Source organism: Epinephelus lanceolatus, chromosome 15, assembly GCF_041903045.1.
Source record: "Epinephelus lanceolatus isolate andai-2023 chromosome 15, ASM4190304v1, whole genome shotgun sequence".
Lineage (NCBI taxonomy): Eukaryota > Metazoa > Chordata > Actinopteri > Perciformes > Serranidae > Epinephelus > Epinephelus lanceolatus.
The window spans coordinates 31,805,240-31,828,226 of NC_135748.1; the positions used below are offsets into that span (position 1 = coordinate 31,805,240).

Genomic DNA, 22,987 nt, shown 5'->3' on the forward strand with positions numbered 1-22,987 from the left:
TCTTTTACGCTGTTGCCCTCTCCTCTTTATTTCTATTCTTATGGGCTTACGCAGACAAACTAGATACACAACAGCAGAATATCAATTGCTTATTCACAAAAAGTGGCCTAAATTGTAATTATGTAAATACAAATCATCAATCTCTGTATTTTGCTCTGTGTCGGCTTAAGTCTTTACTAATCTGTGTCACTCCCCCAACCCCTCCCTCCCTGTCTCTCCCTTTCGCTTTCCGCCATCGCCCCCTCAGACTCTACAGATGGGGATCCAGCATTTTTCAGGCCTGTTTGTGCTGCTGTGCATGGGGGTGGGTGGAGCCTTGCTGACCTTGGCAGGTGAACACACCTTCTATCACCTGGTTATCCCTCGCCTGCGACGCACGCACACGCTGCAGTACTGGCTGCACACCAGCCAGGTGAGTAAGAGCCCACTGCACAGGTACACGCACACACTCTCACACACAGTCACAGGCAAAAAAAAAGAAAACTAATCATCGCATTACTCACATGTGTGTGAGCACACATATGAGAGCAGTCACACTGACTCACACACACCAGCACACTGCTGTTGGTGAGACCTCCTTACCCCCTGGAGTTAACTCTTATTTTGCAGGTACCCTACGCCCTCTACTGTTGGACACATATAATAACAGTCAAGAGGAGCACTAGTACAAACAACTTGAAGATGAATGCAGTGTTAAATGGTAAATGGATGGACCTGCACAGCGGCTCTTTAGTCTTCCGACCACTCGAAGCGCTTTTTACACTACCAGTCACATTTACCCATTCACACACACATTTACACACTGGTGAACGAGGCTACTGTACGAGGTACCCTGCACACTACACTCAAACAGATGGCACTGCCATCGGGAGCAATTTGGGGTTCAGTATTTTGCTCCAGGATACTTTGACATGGGGGCTGGAGGAGCTGGGGATCGGACCACTGATCTCTAGCCGCCATGTTATAGTCAAGACTACAATTTAAACCAATACCAAGTCATGACCAAGACCAGAATCTATCGAGACCGACACAAGACCAAGGCCTTGTTCAGACTGCAAGCCAAAATCTGATTTTTAGCCAATCTAGATTGGAACCAGATGGCTCTTATGAAGTCTGAACAGTCATAAGTGACATGAAATTCGATTTTTGCAAACCAGATCGAAACAACCTTTGGGAGGTAGTTTCAAATCGCATTTGGACAGATGTGTCTGAGTCTGAACAGCTCCTTTTAAGACTTCACACAGTACACGCTAGATGACGCCTCCGCTCCGACGTCGTTGTCACAGCAACCTGTCAGATTGGTCAATAATGTTGCCCAGTCTGAACAGAGCCAAATCCGATTTGGACACTTGCTAAAAACAGTGTGGACAGTTAGAAGTCAAAAATCGGATTTGAGAAGGAATCAGATTTGAATCAGATTCGCCTGCAGTCTGAACGCAGCCCAAGATCAAACCAGTGCGAGTCCCACACTACCTGACACAATTACAACAAAATATGGTACATGCAAACCACAGGCACTCCTCTAACTGATCTAAAAGATCCAGAGTTCCATGAAAACGCCTCCAGAAAACAAATGACGATTGGTCTTCATTCGCCTCTTTTATTGCCAGACTGTATATATGTGTGCAGACAAAGTCTCGTACACTGTCTAACTTGCAAAAGAAATACATTTACTTCAAGGTTTTGGTAACTAGACCCTCATCAGGCAAAACTCGTCACAGAAAAGTCGCAATAGATTTATATCTTTTGCAAATCAGTGGACGGGAGTTTGTCTGCAAAGTGTGTCCTGTTCGTCCCTCTCCTACGCACCTGTGTTGAAATACTGTAAAACTTCAATTAAACACCCAGCTCCTATCCCTCAATTAGACGCCTGGTCTGGCTGCAAAGCAGTTCATTTCTTTTATGCGTTCTTCGGACGCATAAAAGCTGTTTGTTTGCTACCTCAAATTACGTGTCCATTCCTTGATTACCCTGTAAGTTATTCATATTCCTTTAGTCCGTAATGCTCCTCAGATCAGAAGAATCAAAAGGGTTTTTCATACAAAATGAATCCAAGTTGTGAGTTTTGTTTTAACAGGATAAAGTTGTGTCGGTGTGCCTGGTGCTGTAATCCTTCAGTGCTGTAACTCTTTCTCTAGATCAAATGAATGATTCATAATTGATGTGTTATCTGAAGCCTAATTTTTAAACAAGTAATATTCATTCTGGCTTAAATAAATCATTTGGTTGTATTTCCCAGCTTTGCCGAGCAACAGTTTTGTGTGAAAGGATTTAAAGACCTGTCCCAAATATAGGCCTGTTGATTCCAGTGTTTTAAGCAAATAGTAGCCCGGGCTATTAATTGAAGTTTTACGGTAGATGTGTATTTACAGTATGTACAAGTGTACCATGAGAAATGTCTTGATGAGACAATCAAAAAGCATTGCAGAGGTGAATTTTATGCATGAAACTTCCTTTGTTTTCTTTAAGCAACTACGGAGCTAAAATCAAATTAACTTTCTTTCATGAACACTCCTTCTTTGATAGGCAATTTAGTGATATCCCTGCAGCTGTGGTTTTGATCTGCCTTGAAATACAAGTCCTCTTTGTCTCAGACTTAGACAGAACCAAGTAAAATATACAGTCGTGTCCAAGACGAAACAGAGACCATCAAAAAGTCGTTTCATGACCTATACCGAGCTAAAGTGCAACTGGGTAAATGTATTGCTAATTAACTACTAAAAAAACTGTTGATTAGCTAGTTAATTACTTAATTGTGCTCTATAAAGTTACCTCAATATTTGAAATTGATTAGTTAATTAAGTAAAAAGTTATTAAACCGTTCCCATAGGCAGCACTTTATTAAATGGTTCATGACCAGCACACAATATGCATCTGTGCCTTTGTTTGTTTCGCTTTTTCCTCCTTTGAGACAGCTGATTTATCTTATTGTTCAAACTCTGTCTGCTCTGTCTATTGATTTCTACCCTGTGCAAAACAATTTTGAAATATATTTTATTGAACTTGCAATTCATATGTTATTTTGTGAAGAAGAGGATACAAAGAAAAGGAATAAAAGAGATTGGTAGAAGCTTTTTCTTTCTGAAGCACTGTTGGAGAATTGGTGTGTTTATGACAACATACACCAAAGGAACCACAAATTGGGGATTTAAAGGTCATATTTTGTTTTTTATGGAAGTCTAGCCATTACCAAATGAGGTGCCTGTGGCGATATTTTTGAGTGAATAATGGATATCAAGACTGCTCGCATTTGTTTGCTGCATCTCTCTAAAAGGGCAACCACTCCCGGGCAGCCTTTAGCATTCATCACAAACCTCACCGTTATCTGAGAGGATGACATCTGAGTTGGTCCCTCAAGATAATCCTACCCAGAGTGAAAGTCTCCCTTTCCCTTGGATATCTTAAGACGTTTATAAATCAGGAGGAATTAAAGCAGAGTCGTACTTTACAACTTAAGAGGCTGGTTTGGAGATTTTTTCTTCCAGTCTAACTAAAGCACTTTGGTACCTAAATCAAAATGAGCTCAAGCAACTGATACCTTAACCTCTGTTAAAATTTTAAGCGCTGTCTCTCACTGAATTTACAATCACTTAATTAAATTATTCAGAGGAGCACCACAGCAGGATTTGTGAAGAATGGCTGTCACAGATGTTCTGCACAACTGGGTAGAATAATGTCTCTTTGAAATTCCAAGTCATTATTCCCCTTGATTTATTTCAGAGCTGATGAAGTGACAACAAATTTCACATTACAAAGCCAACCCTGTCTCCCAGAAATTACTTTTGTCCATCACTAAATTGCATTCGCGATCATGCTGTGGTGACAACATAATCACTGCCTGGATTATGTTCAGAGACAATGTTTATTCAAGTTAACAAAACACTACATTTATGTGTCACGCTGGATTCGCAGGGAGGTGTTCGGGTTGGATGGCGGACATACAAAGTGACACCAGAATCATGGGTTCAGGTCTAGACTTCTACCTTGGATCAGGTTTAGGCAACAGAAGCACTTCGGTTAAGGTTAGGGAAAGAGCGTCTGCAGTGATGCGGGCGCTGTGCTGGACCTAATGGTGAAGAGGGAGCTGAGCTGGAAGGCAAAGCTTTCGATTTACTGGTCCATCTACATCGCAGGGCTCACCTATGGTCATGAGCCTTGGGGTAGTGACCGAAAGTATAAGGTCGTGGATAGGGTGAGGAGCTCAGACATCCGGAGAGAGCTTGGAGTAGAGCCGCTGCTCCTTCACGTCGAAAGGGGTCAGTTGAGGTGGTTCGGGCATCTGATCAGGATGCCTCCTGGGTGCCTCCTGTTAGAGGTGTTCTAGGCATGTCCAACTGGTAGGAGGCCCTGGGGCAGACCCAGAACATGCTGGAGGGATTACATATCTCGTCTGGCCTGGGAACGCCTTGGGGTCCCCCAGGAGGAGCTGGAAAGTGTTGCTGGGGAGAGGGACGTCTGGGGTGCTTTGCTCGGCCTGCTGCCCACATGACCCAGCTTCGGATAGGCGGTTGAAAATGGATAGATGGATGGATAATAAAAAAAATAATGTTGTAGTCAGTGTGTTGCAAGATGATTTTGGAACAAATCAGTGAACATTGTGCTGACTCTTTAAGTATCAACATTTTTGCAACTTGTGAGGTACGTTCATTAGCAACACTTCCTCATTACCTTAATAGAGAACGTAATTTGCTTGGCATTAAATTTTCCCCATTTCCAGCATTTGCTGTGTCAAATTAGTTGGATATGAACGTAATTTCTAGGAGACAGGGCTGTACGAATCAGCAGTTCTTATATTTTGTCTTTTTTCTCTTCTTGCAGAAAATCCACAGAGCCCTCCACACCACGTATGAGGATGTCGGGAAGGAGCTGACCGACCTCGACCAAAAGTAATGGAGTCACTAACTGACTTCATCTGCATTCACACGTTTTGGTGTCATGTTTCATTTGAAACATCCAGGATAATCAGTGGGCAAAGAGGGGGAATATGGGGGGATAATGACCGAAAGGCGTCCTGCTTGTTAACCTGCCATCCTTCTCGATTGTCCATGGGTCTGGGTCTGGACCCAGATGCCGTCCTATCCCAACCCAGACCCATTACAGCTAAATGATTGAGAATTATTAAATTTTGACAGTGTTTCTATTTTAACCAATGCAGCATTTGTACCACTGGTTTAGTGACCAGGATACCCACAGACCAGTTGCATGCATTAAATCATCTCATTTGATGCTACTCAGCCAATAAAATCCAAGCATTTCGATGAGCATTGCAACTCAAGTGAGTGAGATACACACATGTGAGTAAGTCAGAGTGAAGCTATTTTACATGACATGATCTGAAGAGAGAAAAGTAGACAGGGAAATAGCAAGGTCCAGTGTGTAGGATTTAGAGGAATAAACTGGCAGAGATAGAACATAAGATTTATAACGATGTTTTCATTAGTTTCTAATCACCTGAAAATACAAATCATGTTTTCGTTACCTTAAGCCCAGTTCAGACCAAATATTAGTGACAAGACAAGTTGAACCGGCAAGCTACTTGCAACTCACCGCTCTGCAACGTTCTAAAAGCCTGCCGGTTCACACCAATGCAACTAGATGAGATGGTGTATCATCTCTATGCAACAACTCTCTGTACTTCTGTTCTGATTTCCAGCTTTTCAGGCTTATTTTGTGGCTGAATATAATTTGTAGCTTCTTAAAGTATGAATGAGGATAGTGATAGTGAGATACTGGCTACAGCTGCATTTGTTACAGTGATGAAACAGCAATAAACAAACAAAATAAGCATCAGATGGACTGTATTCACAATAAATACGCCACAATGATATAAACAACCAGCACCAAATAATCAGTCAATGAGAATGTGTGTGTGTGTGTGTGTGTGTGTGTTTGTGTGTGTGAGTGGGCATAAGCACACACAGCGAACAGCAGCAATGACCTCACCTGCACACTGTGAAACAGAGGGCTCAGCGGGGACAGAGTACCTGAGGCAGCAAGGGAACATGCCCTCTAAGGTTATTTTGATTTGACCAGCAGACTTCACTACAAGCCGACTGGCTGCTAAAACAGGTGATATACTTTATGTTCTAAAACCAGCCGCCAGTGATTTGACCAGTTGGGTTGCAGGTGACACCATCAGCCGGCTTAAATCGAGCTCACATGGCCAGTTCACACCGCTGCAACTTTTCTCTGCAACGTTCTAAAACAGTTTTGTCTCGTCATGAATCATTGGTCTGCACTGGGTTTCAGAATGAGCCATTTATATCTACAAATGAAGAGGGTCCTCTTGGACGGAGCCGCCATGTTGCTCAACAGTTGTCCAGAATGGACAAACCAAACACTGGATCAAGATAGAGCCATTCACATTTTTGTGGCGGGCACTGTGGTTTTCCTACATGTTTGGCACATGAGAGAAGTTTCAGTTGGTTGCAATCTGCAACCTCACCATTAGATGCCACTAAATCCTACACAGTAGACCTTTAATTCAAGGATGGATAAACTTGCACGTTCATTCTTCCTACGGGCAGATTAAAACCAGTATGTCTGCTCATATGTTCCCATTTTTTGAGCAAACAAAAAATTCTAAGAATAAGCTAGTTCAAATGTATCAGTACTTTGTTCAGAATTTTTACATTTATACAAGTTACACTATTTATATCTGGTAACAAGTTGTTTAAGAGTTTTCTAGAATCAAATGTCACAAAATCTGCCTCATTCTGTCTTCTTTCAAAGAAAAACCTCCTAATATACCAAAATTCTTAAAGAAATAGTTTCTTTCTTGTTGAAAGTTAGTTAGGTTGCATTGTCATGTCTGTACAGTAAATATACAGCCACCAGCCGGGTAACTTATCTTACCATAAAGACTGGAAAGAGGGGGGAAACAGCTAGCCTGGCTCTGTTGAAAGGTAATATAATCTGCCTACCAGCTCTGCTTAAGCTTTCTAATTAACACATTATATCTTGCTTGTTTAATCCGTTCTCAGCTGCTGACGTCTTAATATTTAGTGTACAGGCTGTTATCGACTTTCTCATCTACCTCTCTGCAAGATGGCCAATAAGCATATTTCTTAAAATGTCAAGAGTATTTTGTTGCAACAAGCCAATTTGTATTAGAGATAGAATGAAACAGCCACACTTGCAGATATTGTGCACTTGTATCACTTGACAGCAAAACACATTTTTTGGAGTGACAGCCTCGTGATAGATCTTAAAAAGACATGACAGAACAGATATTCTTATCAACACAAAGTAAGTGGTATTAACATCAAGTCAGATAGTGCTATATAGTCTGCACCTGATATAAAAAGTGTATACATCGATCAGCCGAAACAAAACCACAGACAGGTGAGGTGAGCAACATTGATCATCTTGTTACAATGCAATGTTCTGTTGGGAAACCTTGAGTTCTGATATCCATGTGTGCGCTCCACCCACCTAAACACCAGCGCAGACCAGGTACACCCTCTTATGACAGCACTAATCCCCAGTCGCATTGGCCCCCAGCAGGACAATGCACCATGCCACACCACTAAAACTGCTCAGGAATGACCTGTGGAACATGACAGAGACCTCAAGGCATGACCTGGCCTCCAAATTCCCCAAATCCCAGTCTGATCAAACATCTGTGGGACATGCTGTTACCCCACCTCACAACCCACAGGACCCAAAAGATCTGAACCCAACGCATTGGTGCCAGACACTATAGGACACCCCCAGAGGTCCTGTGTCCATGCCTTCACAGGTCAGAGCCAAGTCCGTACCAAGAAGGACCCAGCGTGGATTGGGGGTAGCTCTGGGGTACCAACACGTCCCTCAAATGTTCGATCAGATTGGGATCTAGGGTATTTCGAGGCCAGGTCAACACCTTGAGCTCTTTGTCCCATTTCTCGGGTCACGCCTGAGCAGTATTTGCCACTGCAATCGACAAGTGCTATTGTTCAGTGGGTGGAGCACATCAGGTATCATCCACATGAATGCCAGGACCCAAGGTTTCTCAGCAGAACATTGCACTGTAACAAGGTGATCAGTGTTATTCACTTCACCCACCAGTGGTATTAATGTTTTGGCTGATCGGTGTATGTCGTGTTTGCTTTTAGGAAAATGTTTCCATGCATTCTGCTGTACAGTATATCTCACTGGATGTATACCCTTTGCTGTGATCTTCCTCTCTTTCACTAGCCCCTCCTCTTGTATCTCAGAGAACTGCACCCTACACAGGAAGCAGCATCACCCTCCTCCCCCCTCCCCTCCCACATCCCTTCCTGCTTCCACTACAGCTGGAGACACCTGTAACTCCTCACCGTCCCATGAGCCCAAGGAGAAACGTGTGCACTTTGACCTGGAGACCCTTCACAGCTACCGCCTGCGCACACACACCGCCTCGGTGCGAGGCAGGCCCGGTATGGTTGGCCGTCCCGGCCTCGGCTTAGGAGGGTGGGGGCTGGGCACCCTGGGGAGTCTTGCCTCCCCTCCACAGATTAGCCTCCATGCTAACGGGGGCCCTGTCTCTGCGCTGGCTTCCTCAGGCTTGATGCTGGCCCCCCTGGGGAGCCGGGCGGCTCAAACCAGCCTGTGGGAGGGGGAGCTCCAGGACCTGCAGGGGAAGATCGAGACCTTCCGCACCCAGCTGAGAGAGGCCCTGGCCAGGAGAGCGGAGATCCAGAGCAGCCTGGAGAGAGAGAGGAGCGGACTTGTACGCAGGGATACCAGCCTGGAGAGGGAAAGACAGAGGATACAAACTATTAACACAGACAGAAGTAGCTCCACGCAGCCCAAACTCCCTGAGAGAGACAGGACCAGCCAACTGCAAACCCTGAACAATCAGCAGACAGGGAGGGCTAACCAATCAGGCGGTCCTGGGACTCTGGAGCACGGGGGCAGGAGCAGCCAATTAAACACTGTTAACAGTTTGGACAGAGGGAGAGCCAACCAGTTACGCTCTGTTAATACATCGACGGGAGAAAGGACTGTCCAATCACGCACTTCCACCAGTTTGGAGCGAAGTCGAGTCGTCCAACCAGGTGCTGGAACCATAACTGTCCAGTCGCGGAACACTTCTAGCCTGGACAGACAGATGGCTAACCTATCACGCACTCTGAACACTTTGGAGAGGACAAAAGCCAACCAATCAAGTGTAAGCAGCAGTGGGACTTGATTGTCTTGATGAAGCTTCGCGGTGTGTAGGACTGCGGAATGAGTAGAGGAGCAAATTGGTGCTTGCATAGCCGTGGGAAGATTGTTGGAGTGGGTCAAGTTTAGGGGACGCTTGCTGAAAAACTGACAGTATATGTTAACTCACACCATTACTTACTGCAACCTAATAATTTTCACACTCAGAATTGTTTCCACACTCGCTTAAAATTCCAACTAAAAAACTTTAACTGCGATTCAAGGACTCGTAAAATGTCTACATTATCCATGAAATCATAAAAGAAGCAATGTAATCTTGAGGGAATGAAAGCCAATACGACTTCAGCAAGATCTCAGTATACTTCCAAGAACCAGATCAGAAAACTGGGATTAGCCATGGCAACATGGGTAATCTGACAATGCTAAAATCACTGTGCCAACTGAGGAGACAAGTGGTTCAGGTGAGGAACCATCAGCCACAGCTGTCTGACAAACACAAATATCACCTGAATGAAAAAGAGGCCCATTACACTGGTGAAAGAGGCCTACAAGCACATAGAGACATCAGCGCCAAGAGCACAGAAGAATCAAATTTAGCCCAATGTGACAAAACAGCAAACGAATATAGAGATACAGATGCAAAAACCTATATATTTTAAATAATAATGTCCCTAAAATGTGAATGACAAAGGAAGGAAACTGTGAAGAGAGTGTTTAAGCCCCAAATCAATGCACCTAAAAATCCCATAAAGTAGGAAAAAGCCTTTTGTGTGTTGATGCCTTTTATCCTCGTGTGTATTGTCCCGCCATCAACACTACAACACTAATACCGCTGTCAAAAACGCATTTTTAGGATATTTTTATAGTAAAATCCCACCCTCGTAAAATGTGTCAAAACTAAAAAAGGTGTTTTGCAAACTGAGCCCTTCCCAAACAGACGCTTTGAGATGGTAATTTTCCCCTGTGATTTGATGGGTTCTGCATAAAAAGGGGATATTAAGGCAGGAAAGTGCACATTAATGGAAAACGGTTTGTTATACTGTCTGTAGTGGAATGGATTCGAGCTATTTAGACCCAAATACACACCTCCAGGCCATTTTTTGGCTGCGAGGTTTAGTTAACTCAAAGTACCGTGCCATTTAAATTGTTTTGTCCTCACTGTTACCTTGTGTCGTTATGGGAAAAACACAGAGTCACAAACAGTCTTTCATAAAGGGCAGCTCCAGTAGTCACGAGTGGTATAGCTCAGCTCGTGAAAACAGTAGTGTAATGTCTGCTGTGGCTCTGAAATTTGCCTCAGGTCTGAGAAAGTAACCCCTGCTGACACATAGTTACTTATACGACTTTCTATGAACTTTGTTCTTGAACATAAATGTGCTGTTCAGTTGGCTCAACCCTGCTCCACATCAAGTCTGCAACCCTGGTTTCACAAAAGTTGGAACACTGTGTAAAAGTTAATAAATCTATGCAGTGCAGTGATTTTTTTTTTTTTTTGGACATATTCAGTCAAATACAAAAAAATATACGCTCATCCTGAATTTGATGCCTGCAACACTTTGCAAAAAAGTTGGGTCAGGGGCATGTTTACGACTGTGTTACATCACCTTTCCTTTTAACAACCCTGAATAAGTGTTTGGGAACTGAGGACACTAGTTGTTGACGATTTGAAAGTGAAGTTCTTTCACATTCGTGCTTGATAAATGACTTCAGTTGCTCAGCAGCGCAGTGTCTCAGTTGTCGTATTTTGGGCGAAATACTGCGCCACTCTTTGTCAATGGGAGGGCGGTCACAATTGCAGGCAGGCCAGTCTAGTGCCGCCACTTTGAGGATGGAGTCATACTCGTGTGTCAGGTCTATGCAGAGCCTACACACGTAGCCGACACAAATGTGAGCATTTATACTTGTGCGGTGGTGTGTCTGTGTCACTCTGCAGTTACACCTCCAAAACACTAGTCGGCAGCGGGATTTCTGTGAAATGCTGTAAGGTTTAGCTGAGTGAAAACTCACCCAAAACATATATTGAACATGGCTTAATACCGACAATTTTGAACACAAGTGCACAAATCAGCTTCACTATAAGTCGCAGCATTCACAGACAAACACTTGTCTTTATCTGGACACATTTTCCCCACAAATACAACATGCTAATGTTTTTAGCACAAGCCTATGGCATTTTACATTGTATAAATTAGCTTAGTGGCCAGCTGACTTTTCCCCTACTCTCTATTCTCAGCATATGTTGCTCCAAAACCTGTATGTACCTTTCAGCATCCATGGTGCCTTCACACATGTGCAAGTTACCATGATGCCACGGGCACTTACACACCCCCATGCCTTTTACTTTGTAGCCTGGAGGACACAACATCCAGGATTTCCAGTAACAGTTGTCAGACCACGGCACACATTTCCACTTTGCGTCAGTGCTTTCACTTTGCATGGTAGAGTCTTAACTTGCATTTGGAGATGTAGTGTCAAATTGTGTTTAGCGACACTAGTTTCCAAAGTGTCCCTGAGCTTGTGCACTAAGAGCGTTTATACATTGCCGATTTTTAATGTAGTGCCGTCTGGGAGGTCGAAGGTCACAGGTGTTCACTGTTGGTTTTCAGCCTTGCCCCTTACGTGAGAGGATTCTCTGAATCTATGAAGATGATGATAGTGTGGATTGTAGATGGTGGGATCCCTAAATTTGTTGCATCTCTGCATTGAGAAACGTTGTTGGACTATTTGTCCACACAGTTTTCCCCAGAATCGTAATCCTTGCTTGTGAACAACTCAGCCTTTCGAGAATGCCCCTTTCATTTCCAATCATGATAATAACCTGTCAACATTTAACCAGTTTACCTGTGGAGTGTTCCAAACTGGTGTTTTATGAGCAATTCACAACTCTCCCAGTCTTTTGTTGCCCTTGTCCCAAGTGTTTTGGAACATGCTGCAGGCGTCAAATTCAGAATGAGTGTGTATTTACAAAAAAACAATAAAGTTAAATATCTTCTCTTTATTTTCGTTTTACACAGTGTTCCAACTTTTTCAAAGCTTGGTTGTAATAAAAAGATGCTATGGGGAAATGTATCCAGCATTTTTGGAGTGTGACACATACTAGAGACAAAAAGTCAGGACTTTACCCCAACTTTATGAAGTGCAATAATAATAATTCACTGCAGTACCCCTTTAATTGAAATCACAGCCCTTTCCTGTGTAATGAGTTTTTGGGTGGAAACCCAGCTGACCCATTTCATTACTTGTAGTACTACATTAGCATTTAATGTGTCCATGAGTAGCTGCAGCAACACAGGTCAGAGATGCAGGTGCTATTTGGGTGTCAGTGCTCAAAACTGTTTCCATTTTCCAAAGTGCTGCAGTTAATGTCTGGGTGGCATAATTTCAAAGATGGTGGTCTACATCTGCTTCAGACTGTTAGTAATAATTCAGCAGTCCAACACCATCTCTATACAACCCAATCATTAGAATAAATGTTGGCACTGTATGTCTCTGCAAACATGGATATGTAACAATTTTACATAATTATGTAGCTGATGTGTTGAAACCTTCCATTTGGACAGTGCTGTGGTTAACGTGGCACAAAAAACACTTACGGTTAAATAAAGATCATGTTTTGGCTTGAATTACCAGGTTGTGGAGCCACAGTCACAGATGGGAATGCTGGATGTTTCACAAAAAAAAAAACACCCACACAATTGCTGTTGGAAATACTGCAAAGTCTCACTAAAAAGCACCCAGTTTTGGTGCCACAGTCACTGCTGGAAATGCAGCAATGTCTCACTAAAAAGTACCAGAACTGGTGCCCCAATTGCCACTGTAAATGGCATGATGTCTCGCTGAAAAGCATGCAAATTTGATGCCATATTCACTGCTGGAAATGCAGCAATGTTTTGCTAGACACCCAATACACCCAATAAAACACACCCAATTTTGGTGGCCCAATTGCCACTGTAAATGGCATATTGTCTTGCTGAAAAGCACGCAAATTTGGTGCCGCAATCGCTGCTGGAAATGCTGCGATGTTTCACTGAAAAGCATTCAAATTTGATGCCATATTCGCTGCTGGAAATGCAGCAAAATCACGCTAAAACACACCCAATTTTGGTACCCCAATTGCCACTGTAAATGGCATGATGTCTTGCTGAAAAGCACGCAAATTTGGTGCCACAATCACTGCTGGAAATGCAGCAATGTCTCACTAAAAATACCCAATTTTGCCGCCACAGTTGCCACTGTGAATGGCAAGATGTCTCACTGAAAAGCACGCAAATTTGATGCCATATTCGCTGCTGGAAATGCAGCAAAGTCTCGCTAAAGTTTTGGTGCCCCAATTGCCACTGTAAATGGCATGTCTTGCTGAAAAGTACCCAAATTTGGTGCCACAATCACTGCTGGAAATGGCACGTCTCATTAAAAAACACCCAGTTTTGGTGCCACAGTTGCTGCTGGAAATGCAGCAATGTCTCACTAAAAAGTACCCAATTTTGGTGCCACAATCACAGCTGCAAATGCTATGAAGTCTTTTAAACACCTAGTTTTGGTGCCACAATTGCTGCTGGAAATGCAGCAATGTCTTGCTAAAAATCACCCAGTTTTGGTGCAACAATCACAGCTGCGAATGTCACGAAGTCTTGCTAAAAACTCCAAGTTTTGGTGCCACAAGCGCTGCTGGAAATGCAGAAATGTCTTGCTAAAAAGCACCCAATTTTGGTGCCACAGTTGCTGCTGGAAATGGCATGATGTCTTGCTGAAAAGCATGCAAATTTGGTGCCACAATCACTGCTGTAAATGGCACATCTTGTTAAAAACGCCCAATTTTGGTGCCACAGTCACAGCTGCAAATGTCATTTAGTCTCGCTATAAACACCCAGTTTTGGTGCCACAATCGCTGCTGGAAATGGCACATCTCACTAAAAAACATCTGATTTTGTGGCTTGTTGGTCTCGAACAGCAGTCTGCAGCTCCGCAGCCATCTCACCAAGGTGTCACACCAACCACCATCCCCTCCACCTCCCAATGACGCAGCCAGCTCATATACATATAGTCAGCACTACATCACTTTAGAAATGTTGATATGATTTGTATGAAACATCCAAATGTAACATATCTGTGGTTTGCAGACACATTCAATGCCAACGTTTTCTTCTGGCGCCTGGGCTGGTTTATAGGAAGCCATGCAAAACTACAGAACGAAATTACAATCTCAAAGTCATTTAACCGAACATTTTAATCATCCGCCCTCCTCAGCTCAAACCAGTTGCATCTCTGCTCGGATTTGCAGCTCTTGCCAGTAAACAAGTGCCATCAATTTGGAATGAAATTGTTCACCATATTCATTACAGAAGCAACCTATCATGAGTCTGGCAACGATTTTGCGCTCAGTGACTGTATTGCGCATGAATTCACACTGATTACAATTTGCTCCCTGCAGATCTGACTGAGCTCTGATGAGTGGGACCTCATGCTGTGTTTTTTAATCTATTAATCATTAAAAGAGATGTACACTTTTACACCATTTCCACTCTGATAAAGCATTATCTGTTTTGCTTTTTGACTAAAACAAAGTGAAGTTCATGCCACATGTTTACGATGCAGAGAGACGGCTCTTCAGGGGCTGATTATATTGGGACTCTCGTTCAGTTACTCACTCAACCACCAGAGGGAGCTGCATCCCTGCTTCCCGCGGCTATGGACAGTGGAGAGTTTATGGGCTGTGGTTTTATTCCAACAAAACCACTTAAATAAATGTGACAGATTGAAGCTGCATTTTGTGCTGCATGCAACAGCAGAGGACCTGGGGAAATAAGGCCTTTATGAAATCACTCCAGCACTATACAATGCGATGTCACCTAACAGTATTGTGATAATCAATCTTGTGCGAGTCTCTTAACACTTTAAACAGGTGTTGGGAGTTTCAGCGGCCCGCAGGTCTGAGACACAGGCGCTGATGTTACTGAGACAGACCTTTACGATGGTACTGATGTACATTTAAACGTTTCAAATTTTGCTGTGGTGTGAAGTGGTTGTGTTCACATGCCATGGTGTCTATGAGGAAAAAAATATATATTTTAGGTCTTTAATGAGAAAGAGCTTGTGGTACTGGATATTTAAACAAATACTTTTAAATTTACCGCTTATAAAAATTGTATCAGCATATATTATTAAATTTTATCATAATGATCATTCTCATGTTTTGAAATAAACATTTATATACTTATTTACTTGCGTTATCTCGTATTTTCAGTGTGAACTGCACATAGGGACGACAGCTTTGACCTCTGATAGTACACTGTAAGTGAACACAGTGACACCTTGTCTAATTTGGCCTCCATCAAATCCATTTAAAACCCATTAAACCAAATGTCGTTTTAATGATTTTTGCAGATAGACATTCATCCAAAATTTTCAAGGCCACTTCACGTGAGTACAGAAACACACACACCTCCCACAAATGACACTCAGACTCAAAAGCACTGATATAAAATGTGTTGTTAGCGCATATTTAAATGCAGATTGCCTCAATACGCCCTTACAACCTCTCAGTTCATTAAGAGTGCAAAACAGAGCATCTACCTTTAATTAGTAACATGAACCAGGTGTGAAAGAGGCACAAGTGTTCTTAAAGGGACAGGATACATTTTCCAAAATAAAGGAAACAATAGCCATAATTGAAAAGCAAGAAGACATGGAAATGTTGCAACCTGAGATGAATAAACAACAATAAAATGACATGCAATAGCTTACAGATACAAAATGTGATTTTTTTTTTTTCTTGGTCCACATTCATGTCCTCAGGAAAATTGTATGAGACAGTAAAAGATCATGTCCTTCATGTGTAATTTTTTAAGCATTCTGATCATTTTTTCCCGTATCTGATATTGTGATATTGTCCATATTTACATAGAGATCATGTAGCTGGGGCGCCCACTAGCTCACCTGGTAGAGCAGGCGCCCCATGTACAAAGGCCATGTCCTTGCCACAGTTCTGTCCTTTTAAATATAGGCAAAAAAAAAAACTCTCAAAATTATCTTTAAACAAAAAACAATTAAAGGAAAAATAAATGTAGCGTAGATTTTAAAGGGATAGTTTGTACTTTTAGAAGTGGGGTTATATGAGTAACCTACTTATCCATAGTCAGTGTATTACCTACAGCAGATGTTGGGGAGCAGGAGTACCACCATAGAATCTAAGCGATGTGGACAGGGGCTGCAGCAAAAACATATTTTAGCCACCTAAATAAAAATCATATCAGTATAGCTGTATGCTATTTTTAGAACAGTGGTTCCCAACTGCTCCAGCCACAGGGTCCAGATTTGTCCTCAGTCATTAGTTCAAGTTCCATAAAGTTTAATATATTCAGCGTCATACTTGTGTTTGGCCATGTCATCGAGCTAGTTTGCTGTCTCTGTCAAGTAGCTGTCTGTTATTCATTCACTCTACAGCAGGAAACAGCACTTCAAATTAAAAGCTCTGTGCCGGATATTCACTGCACTTCAAAATAAAGTGTGTTTTTTACAACCTTGACACGTTCGCGTGTCACTTGCGGTCCATACAGAATGGACCCAAGACCCACTTTTGGGCCACGACCCACCAGTTGGGAAACACTGATTTAGAATATTTTCACCGCTTTACCTTGCCGCAGACGGCCCGTTCAGATGGAAACGCCGTTATTGGCTTTAGTTGCACATCCACGCTCTCGTCAGAGCCACTAGACTCTTTGAGAATAATTTTAGTTCACTGAACACAAGAGTCGCAGGTCAACCGCTTCCTCAATCGGTAGTTTGCTTGTGTTTTTGTGTGACTTTGGTGAACTAACCCTCTAAAATGTAAAAGTCACACAATAACACATGAAACTAACCCATCGAGTCAGGAGTAAACCAGCAGCTCCTGTGTTCTGGGAGGCAAAATTACTGTTTTCCTCAAAGGAGTCTGGTGGCTTTGAAGAGAGCAGAGATAATGGCTTCCGTTCCCCGTCGGAAAGTAAAAACAACAGTAAGCTAAACATAGCATTCACTCAAATCAATACTGATTTTCTTTAGGTGGCTAACTTGTGTTTTGCAGCTGTCCCTGTCCACAGCAATACATTGCTTTGTTTATGTTGCTGTACACTTCAATCTGGTGGCCTACTAACTGCCTAAAGGTATTACCTATAGGTAATGCACTGACTTTAGATAGGTACCTGATACAGCTCCACTTAAAAAAATCCAAACTGTTCCTTTAAGATGTTTTTCCCTTTGGACATGCCTCCCCACACCTGTCACTTGTTAACGCTAATTGCTTATCCAGTATAACAATGTGAAAATGTGCTCCTGCTCTGTTTCGCACTTGTGAGGATGAGAGGAGGAAGAGCTGCACAGTAATCGTACAGTAGCATGTCTACTAGAGTATTCCAAGAACACTGGGTGCACCATGCTAGTTGGGTCTCCACTAGGAAAATAAGCACCGAATCGCTGGCGTATGAGCGATTTGTTGTTTACAAGCTAAAGGAAATGGGCAAAGTCTCCGCTCCACACTCGTGTTTTAGCACACACAGTGTTGCATGATAAAGGTGCAGCATTACTTTTAGTGAGGAAAGTAAGAAGTAGCAGCCGTAAAGCTAAAGAAACTTTACAGACCTGCGACTACCTCCTGTAATTTTAGGTATAAAGATTTGAAGATGTGAACATTTTGACAAAATAGGACGATTCAATCAAATACTGCTGCACAGTGAAATGTAAGAGGTGCTGTATTAAGATATGTCTCGAATGAGTAAATCTGCTCCCATTATAACAAAGTGTTACCATGCAGCACTTAAGCAATTGATCTACGTGCGACTCGTGGATGATGATGGTGTTTATCTTGTCAGAGAACAGATAAAACTTGAATATCTGTAAGCCCTTGATCAATTGCTTTATCAAACTTATTCAGGGTTCCTACATCTTAAGGAGAGTTTAAGACGATTTAATGCCAGTGGGAATGACATGTCAGACTGATTTTACAATAACCGAAACTGGAGGAAAAAACATGAGCTCACATAAATGACTTAGAGCTCGGGATGATTTGGCCCAAATGTTTATTGTAACATAAAAAATGACTTCTTTTTTTTTTGTCTCATGGCAGAGACGTGAATAGAACAGAAAAGGGAACTGCGTAGGTTTGTGGCGAGTTTTCTTGATTTTGTATTTTTCACTTTGCATGTGGGACTCCACTGTCTTGATTGAGTCCATGTCATTGGTCCGACATCCCATTAGTCCGACGGTCCACGGTGCTGAATGGCTCCCGGTGAGCGTATTTCTACCTTGATGGTGCGCCGCGACCGGCTCTGGGTCAGCTGGGAAAGGCTTGTGGCGAAGCAGGCTCACAGCTTATGTGTTTGTCACTTTCTTTTTCATTTTAACCCACACCATGATCTTTTCCTGACCCTAACCAAGTGGTTTTTGTGCCTAAACCTAACCAGACCTTAACCACAGGGCATCATGATGATTTCGGAACAACGGGACTTCCGAACAATGGGTTTAATATGGTCAGAACAATGGGATGTCGAACCAATGGGCAGTTCCCATCTTGATTTCCCATCGTGAGTTTGAAATACTTTTTGCATAAAATACACTAAGCCTCTTGCTGGTTTCAGCCATGCTCCAAATCTTGATTGAATAGCCAGTTTTCCTTGAATTTGCACTTCCCCGTGTCATCCAGGGTGCAGTGACAGCTAGCCAGCAGACAGACAAATTGTCAATAATTTTAAGATTTTACAGCATAACATCAGAACAAAAACAATTCAGAAAATCTTGCTTCCCATTCTTAACATTTTTAAGACCACTGAAAGATTGATTTAAGATATTTTCATAACCGTTAAGGCCTTAATTTTAGATTAATTAAGTCATTGCCTTTTAAGACAAAGGAACAGTGTGTAAATTTTAGGGGGATTTAGTGGCATATTGGTATGAAGAATTCAGATTGCAACCAGCTGAAATCTCTTACAGTTAGAATTTCTTCAGTGTTGATTGTTCAGAAGGTTTTTACCAGGAGCTGATTTATCTGCAGAGGTCTCTTCCTCTTCAAAAGTAACAGTCCAGGTGATTAAAATCAGTAGAAACACTGAATAAAGCAGATTCACGTTACTCATCAGTGTCTTTCCTAGGCTGCTTGGCTCGTCCTAGTTGGCCTGCTTGCCTTGCCCCATTCTCGGAACCCATTGGCTGTATTCGGCGTCTGACTTCCGGCAGACGGCGATACAGCCTCTGGGGGCAGACCCCCGTTTTTTTGGCATTCCGGTTTGATTTGGGCAGAGGAGGCGAACTGCCGTTTCCGACTTCCGTTTATATGTAAGTAAATATGCTGAACCATTGTGATGGATTCAGAGTTTGCAGTGACGCCAATTATGTTCACCGCATGGACCGTTTAACCTGGCAACAACTGCAGCCGGCTGAAACGTAATTGGTCAATATCAGGCGGACTACAAACAGCCTACAACCGGAAACCAGGGCTCTTCCGCTCTTCTTCCGGAGGCAAGATCTCCAGGGTTTGCCAACAGACTCTACATTCACTGAATGCAGAGTCTGTATATAGAGACTAGCCTAGCACCTACTGATGTGTACTCACCTTATTTCTTATCCTGACGTTCAAGAGGTTTTTACTATAAGCCGAATTATACGCAGAGATCTCTTTGTCTCCAAAGCAAATTGACCCTATGATTTAAACCGATAAAAACACTGAATAAAGCAATTTCACTTGGCATGTCAGAGGCCACCCACAAGCATAGCACCTGCGAATGTGTGCTCACCTTTTTCTCTGGAATCTTGAGATCCAGACGTTCAGGGGGGTTTTACCTGGAGCCAAATATACGCAGAGGTCTCGACCTCTCCGGAACAAACAGACCCCGCGATTTAAACTGGTAAAAACACATTGAAAAAATCTGTGTTTTTACGATGCTCTCGATGTGGAGGGGCTGCTAACTACGGTGGCCAACACAAAAACTTGAACAGCCTTATCTAGAGCCAGCGTTTGGTTTGTCCATTCTGGGCTACTGTAGGAACATGGCGGTGAAGAGCCCTGTCTCACCCCGAATTCATCGAAATTGGCACATGGGCGTGACTTGTGGGGTCAGAAACCAACGAAATGTCAGTATGATACGCAGCCGGTTGTCGTTATAATTTAACGGTGCCTGCAGTGGTGTAGTGGTAGTTGATGAGGTGGGTGTACCACTAGGTAGGTAGGTAGTGGTAGTGGGCATACTCTCCTATATATTACAATAGCTTTTTAGCTGATAGGTGGGTATACTGTAACTGGATAGAAAAAGAAGTGGGTATACCTGAGTATACTCTCCACTACACCACTGGGTGCCTGGTGGGGTCAGGGGGAAACGCAGCAGGACAAGGATGAAAGTTAAGGTGGCGATAGTCCAAGTGGGGTGAGTGGGAGCGGTGGTGGATTGGTCCAACAAACGCAGACTTTCACCTGAGAAAGCGATGTTGGTGTCCCGTAGGATTCTAAAGCAAAACCCTGTTCTTTTTTTCTAACCACATGCTTTTGTTGCCTAAACCCAACCACGTGCGTAAGTTGTTGAAGGAAACGTCAATTCACAGTACATTTATTCTGAAAGCGACTGTAGGTAACGTTAAATTTCCTGTAGAAATAGAAGTGTATCTTGAAAGAAGACAATGCATGTAACAGGCAGAACTTGATACGGCGTCCCAGAACGCCAGCAACCAACACACCCAGGGTACCCTGCACGTTGTATCTGGACAGGGAAAGTCCATGACCCAATGTCGATATGTGGCGAGGTCGGAGTGAAGAATGTGTTGCGGTGAAACATGGCGATCTCCGTAGACGAGGACCCGCTCCCTGTGTGGATATAAACAGCTCATTCTAAGGTAACAAAAACACAATGATTCTTATTTTCAGGTAATTAAACACTAAAGAAAACATACTTATTATATTTAATTCCATTTCTGCCAATATATCCCACTAAACTCTACACACTGCACCTTCAAGGACCCTCAGGAACCCTGTTAGTGAATTCCATCTTAAAAAATATCCATTGTAATTCAGTAAAGTAAAGTGTGGGATCCCAGTTGTTGTTTCTTCATGTTGCTGACATCTCACAGACATGCTTTTGTTCCCGAGGCCACTGAGGAGGAGGAGGAGGTGTAAGCACCGCTCCACCTGAGGGTATAATGGTATTGTTTAACTCGTCGTGTAATGACAGCTTTCAGCCACACAGAGGCACTTGAACCTGTCCCTGTAGGCACACCAGTGCAGTGTGTGGAGTGGAGATACCTGCAGAGAATCACATTAGGGATGTTTTACTGCCAGCGTGACGGAGACGTGTGCTCATTTCCAATCATTCCATCCAAAAGATACAGAGTCATGTATGATCTGAGCGCGTGTTTGCTCCCCTCATGTATATTTGCCAGTCAGTCACACTTCAGTCCCCCCCCCCCCCCCCCCCCCCCCAATGTAGCACTGGCCTAGATAACATGGCAGAACAAATCACCGCTACACATTTCATCCCTATTGATCTTTAGCCTTGTGTTTCATATTCCAGTGAAATGTTTTCTCAACCACATAATCACTGTGACATTAATATTCTTTTAAAACACCATTTACTAGCTAATGCTGGAAATTGAGTGCTCATATGAAAGGTGACACTGGGTGTGAAGGAAGAATGGAAACTGACACCACAGAATGTAACTCCTCAGTACAGATGAGAGCTAACAGCGTGTGGGATGTTTGAAGAGGATGAGAGAGACAGAGAGAAGGGTGTAGCATGCTGATGATTTAGCGCCGGTGCATCGACCAGAGTGTATCAAGTGAAGATAATTGCGCGGTGATAAAGCCAATCAATCACATGTTCCCCGCGCTCGCACATGGCTGATTTCTCCTTGTTGTAATAAAACAAACAATGGGCTCTTTGTCAGGTGAGAGGGTGTGCCGAGAAATCAATGGGAATCCAATGGCAGGATTGTGTGGGCTTTCATAGACGGACGATTGAGTGTATCAACATGCACAGATCCACCTATAGACGCTTTCATGCAGCACATGAGCCTGGAAGTGTGCGTTTACTCTATGTACAAGCTGGGACGCCTACCCCTGCTGTGCAAACACGCACATGTGCTGCATGTGTGGGTGTCTGCATGTGGTTTACACATATCTGAATGAAGATTTTCTTTTGCTCAGGCGAAGTAATTGGGTCACATGTGTGAACAGCAGTCAAGAAGAATTTTAATCAAACTTAAGATTCCCCAATGCACATCCCTGCGGCAATCAATTACCATCCAACTGGGGTTAATAGCAAAGAGTGCTGATAATGCACTAATGCTGGTTGAAAGTAAAACAAAATCGTGGTGATTTCTGCATCTCAGAGGCGCCGTTACTGCCATCCACCATGTTGAGAGGAGTATGAGTAGTCTGTGGGAAGCGTAGAGGAGCGTTCATCCACCTCCACCTCGGATGTGTCTCTCCCTCCCTCTTTATAGTGCTTTGTCTCATAGGTAAATAGGAGGCAGGCACTGTGAGTGATGAGTTTATTAGCTCCTGCCAGCTGTGACCAGCCCTTGGGTATTATTGGCGGGGTGGTGGCGGTGGCGGTGTGTGTGAGATGTTGTCGGGGTGGGGGCTCTGGGCAGGGAACGAGGAGGGGAGCAGGGGAGGGAGTACCCCATGAGAACCAGAGAAACTCCCTGGCAACCAGAGACAGGATCAACACTAAATGGGGCACCCCCACCCTCATTCATCTAGCACTGAGCAGCACAGAGCCAAATGACAGAGATTGAGAGGCAGAGGGAGGATGGTGTGTGTGTGTGTGTGTGTGTGTGTGTGTGTGGGGGGTGCCCCTGTGTGCAAATGCATGAATGAGTGTAAAACCATTGGAGGCTG

The 22,987-nt window shown here is 43.3% G+C and overlaps 1 protein-coding gene across 2 annotated transcripts in view; it reads left to right on the forward strand.

Annotated features, from left to right (window-relative positions):
• Positions 1–13,334, forward strand: part of grin3ba (glutamate receptor, ionotropic, N-methyl-D-aspartate 3Ba) — a 141,414-nt gene extending 128,080 nt beyond the window's left edge. The window contains exons 10-13 of one of the 2 annotated variants that reach the window (XM_033643141.2): positions 248–412; positions 4,819–4,886; positions 8,179–8,399; positions 8,526–13,334. In XM_033643141.2, the coding sequence (XP_033499032.2) occupies positions 248–412; positions 4,819–4,886; positions 8,179–8,399; positions 8,526–9,154 (1,083 nt within the window). In that variant the 3' untranslated portion in view covers positions 9,155–13,334. Of the gene's footprint in view, positions 1–247; positions 413–4,818; positions 4,887–8,178 lie in introns of both variants that reach the window. The other variant, XM_033643140.2, reaches the window with a different exon arrangement.
• Positions 13,335–22,987: the final 9,653 nt, after the last annotated feature.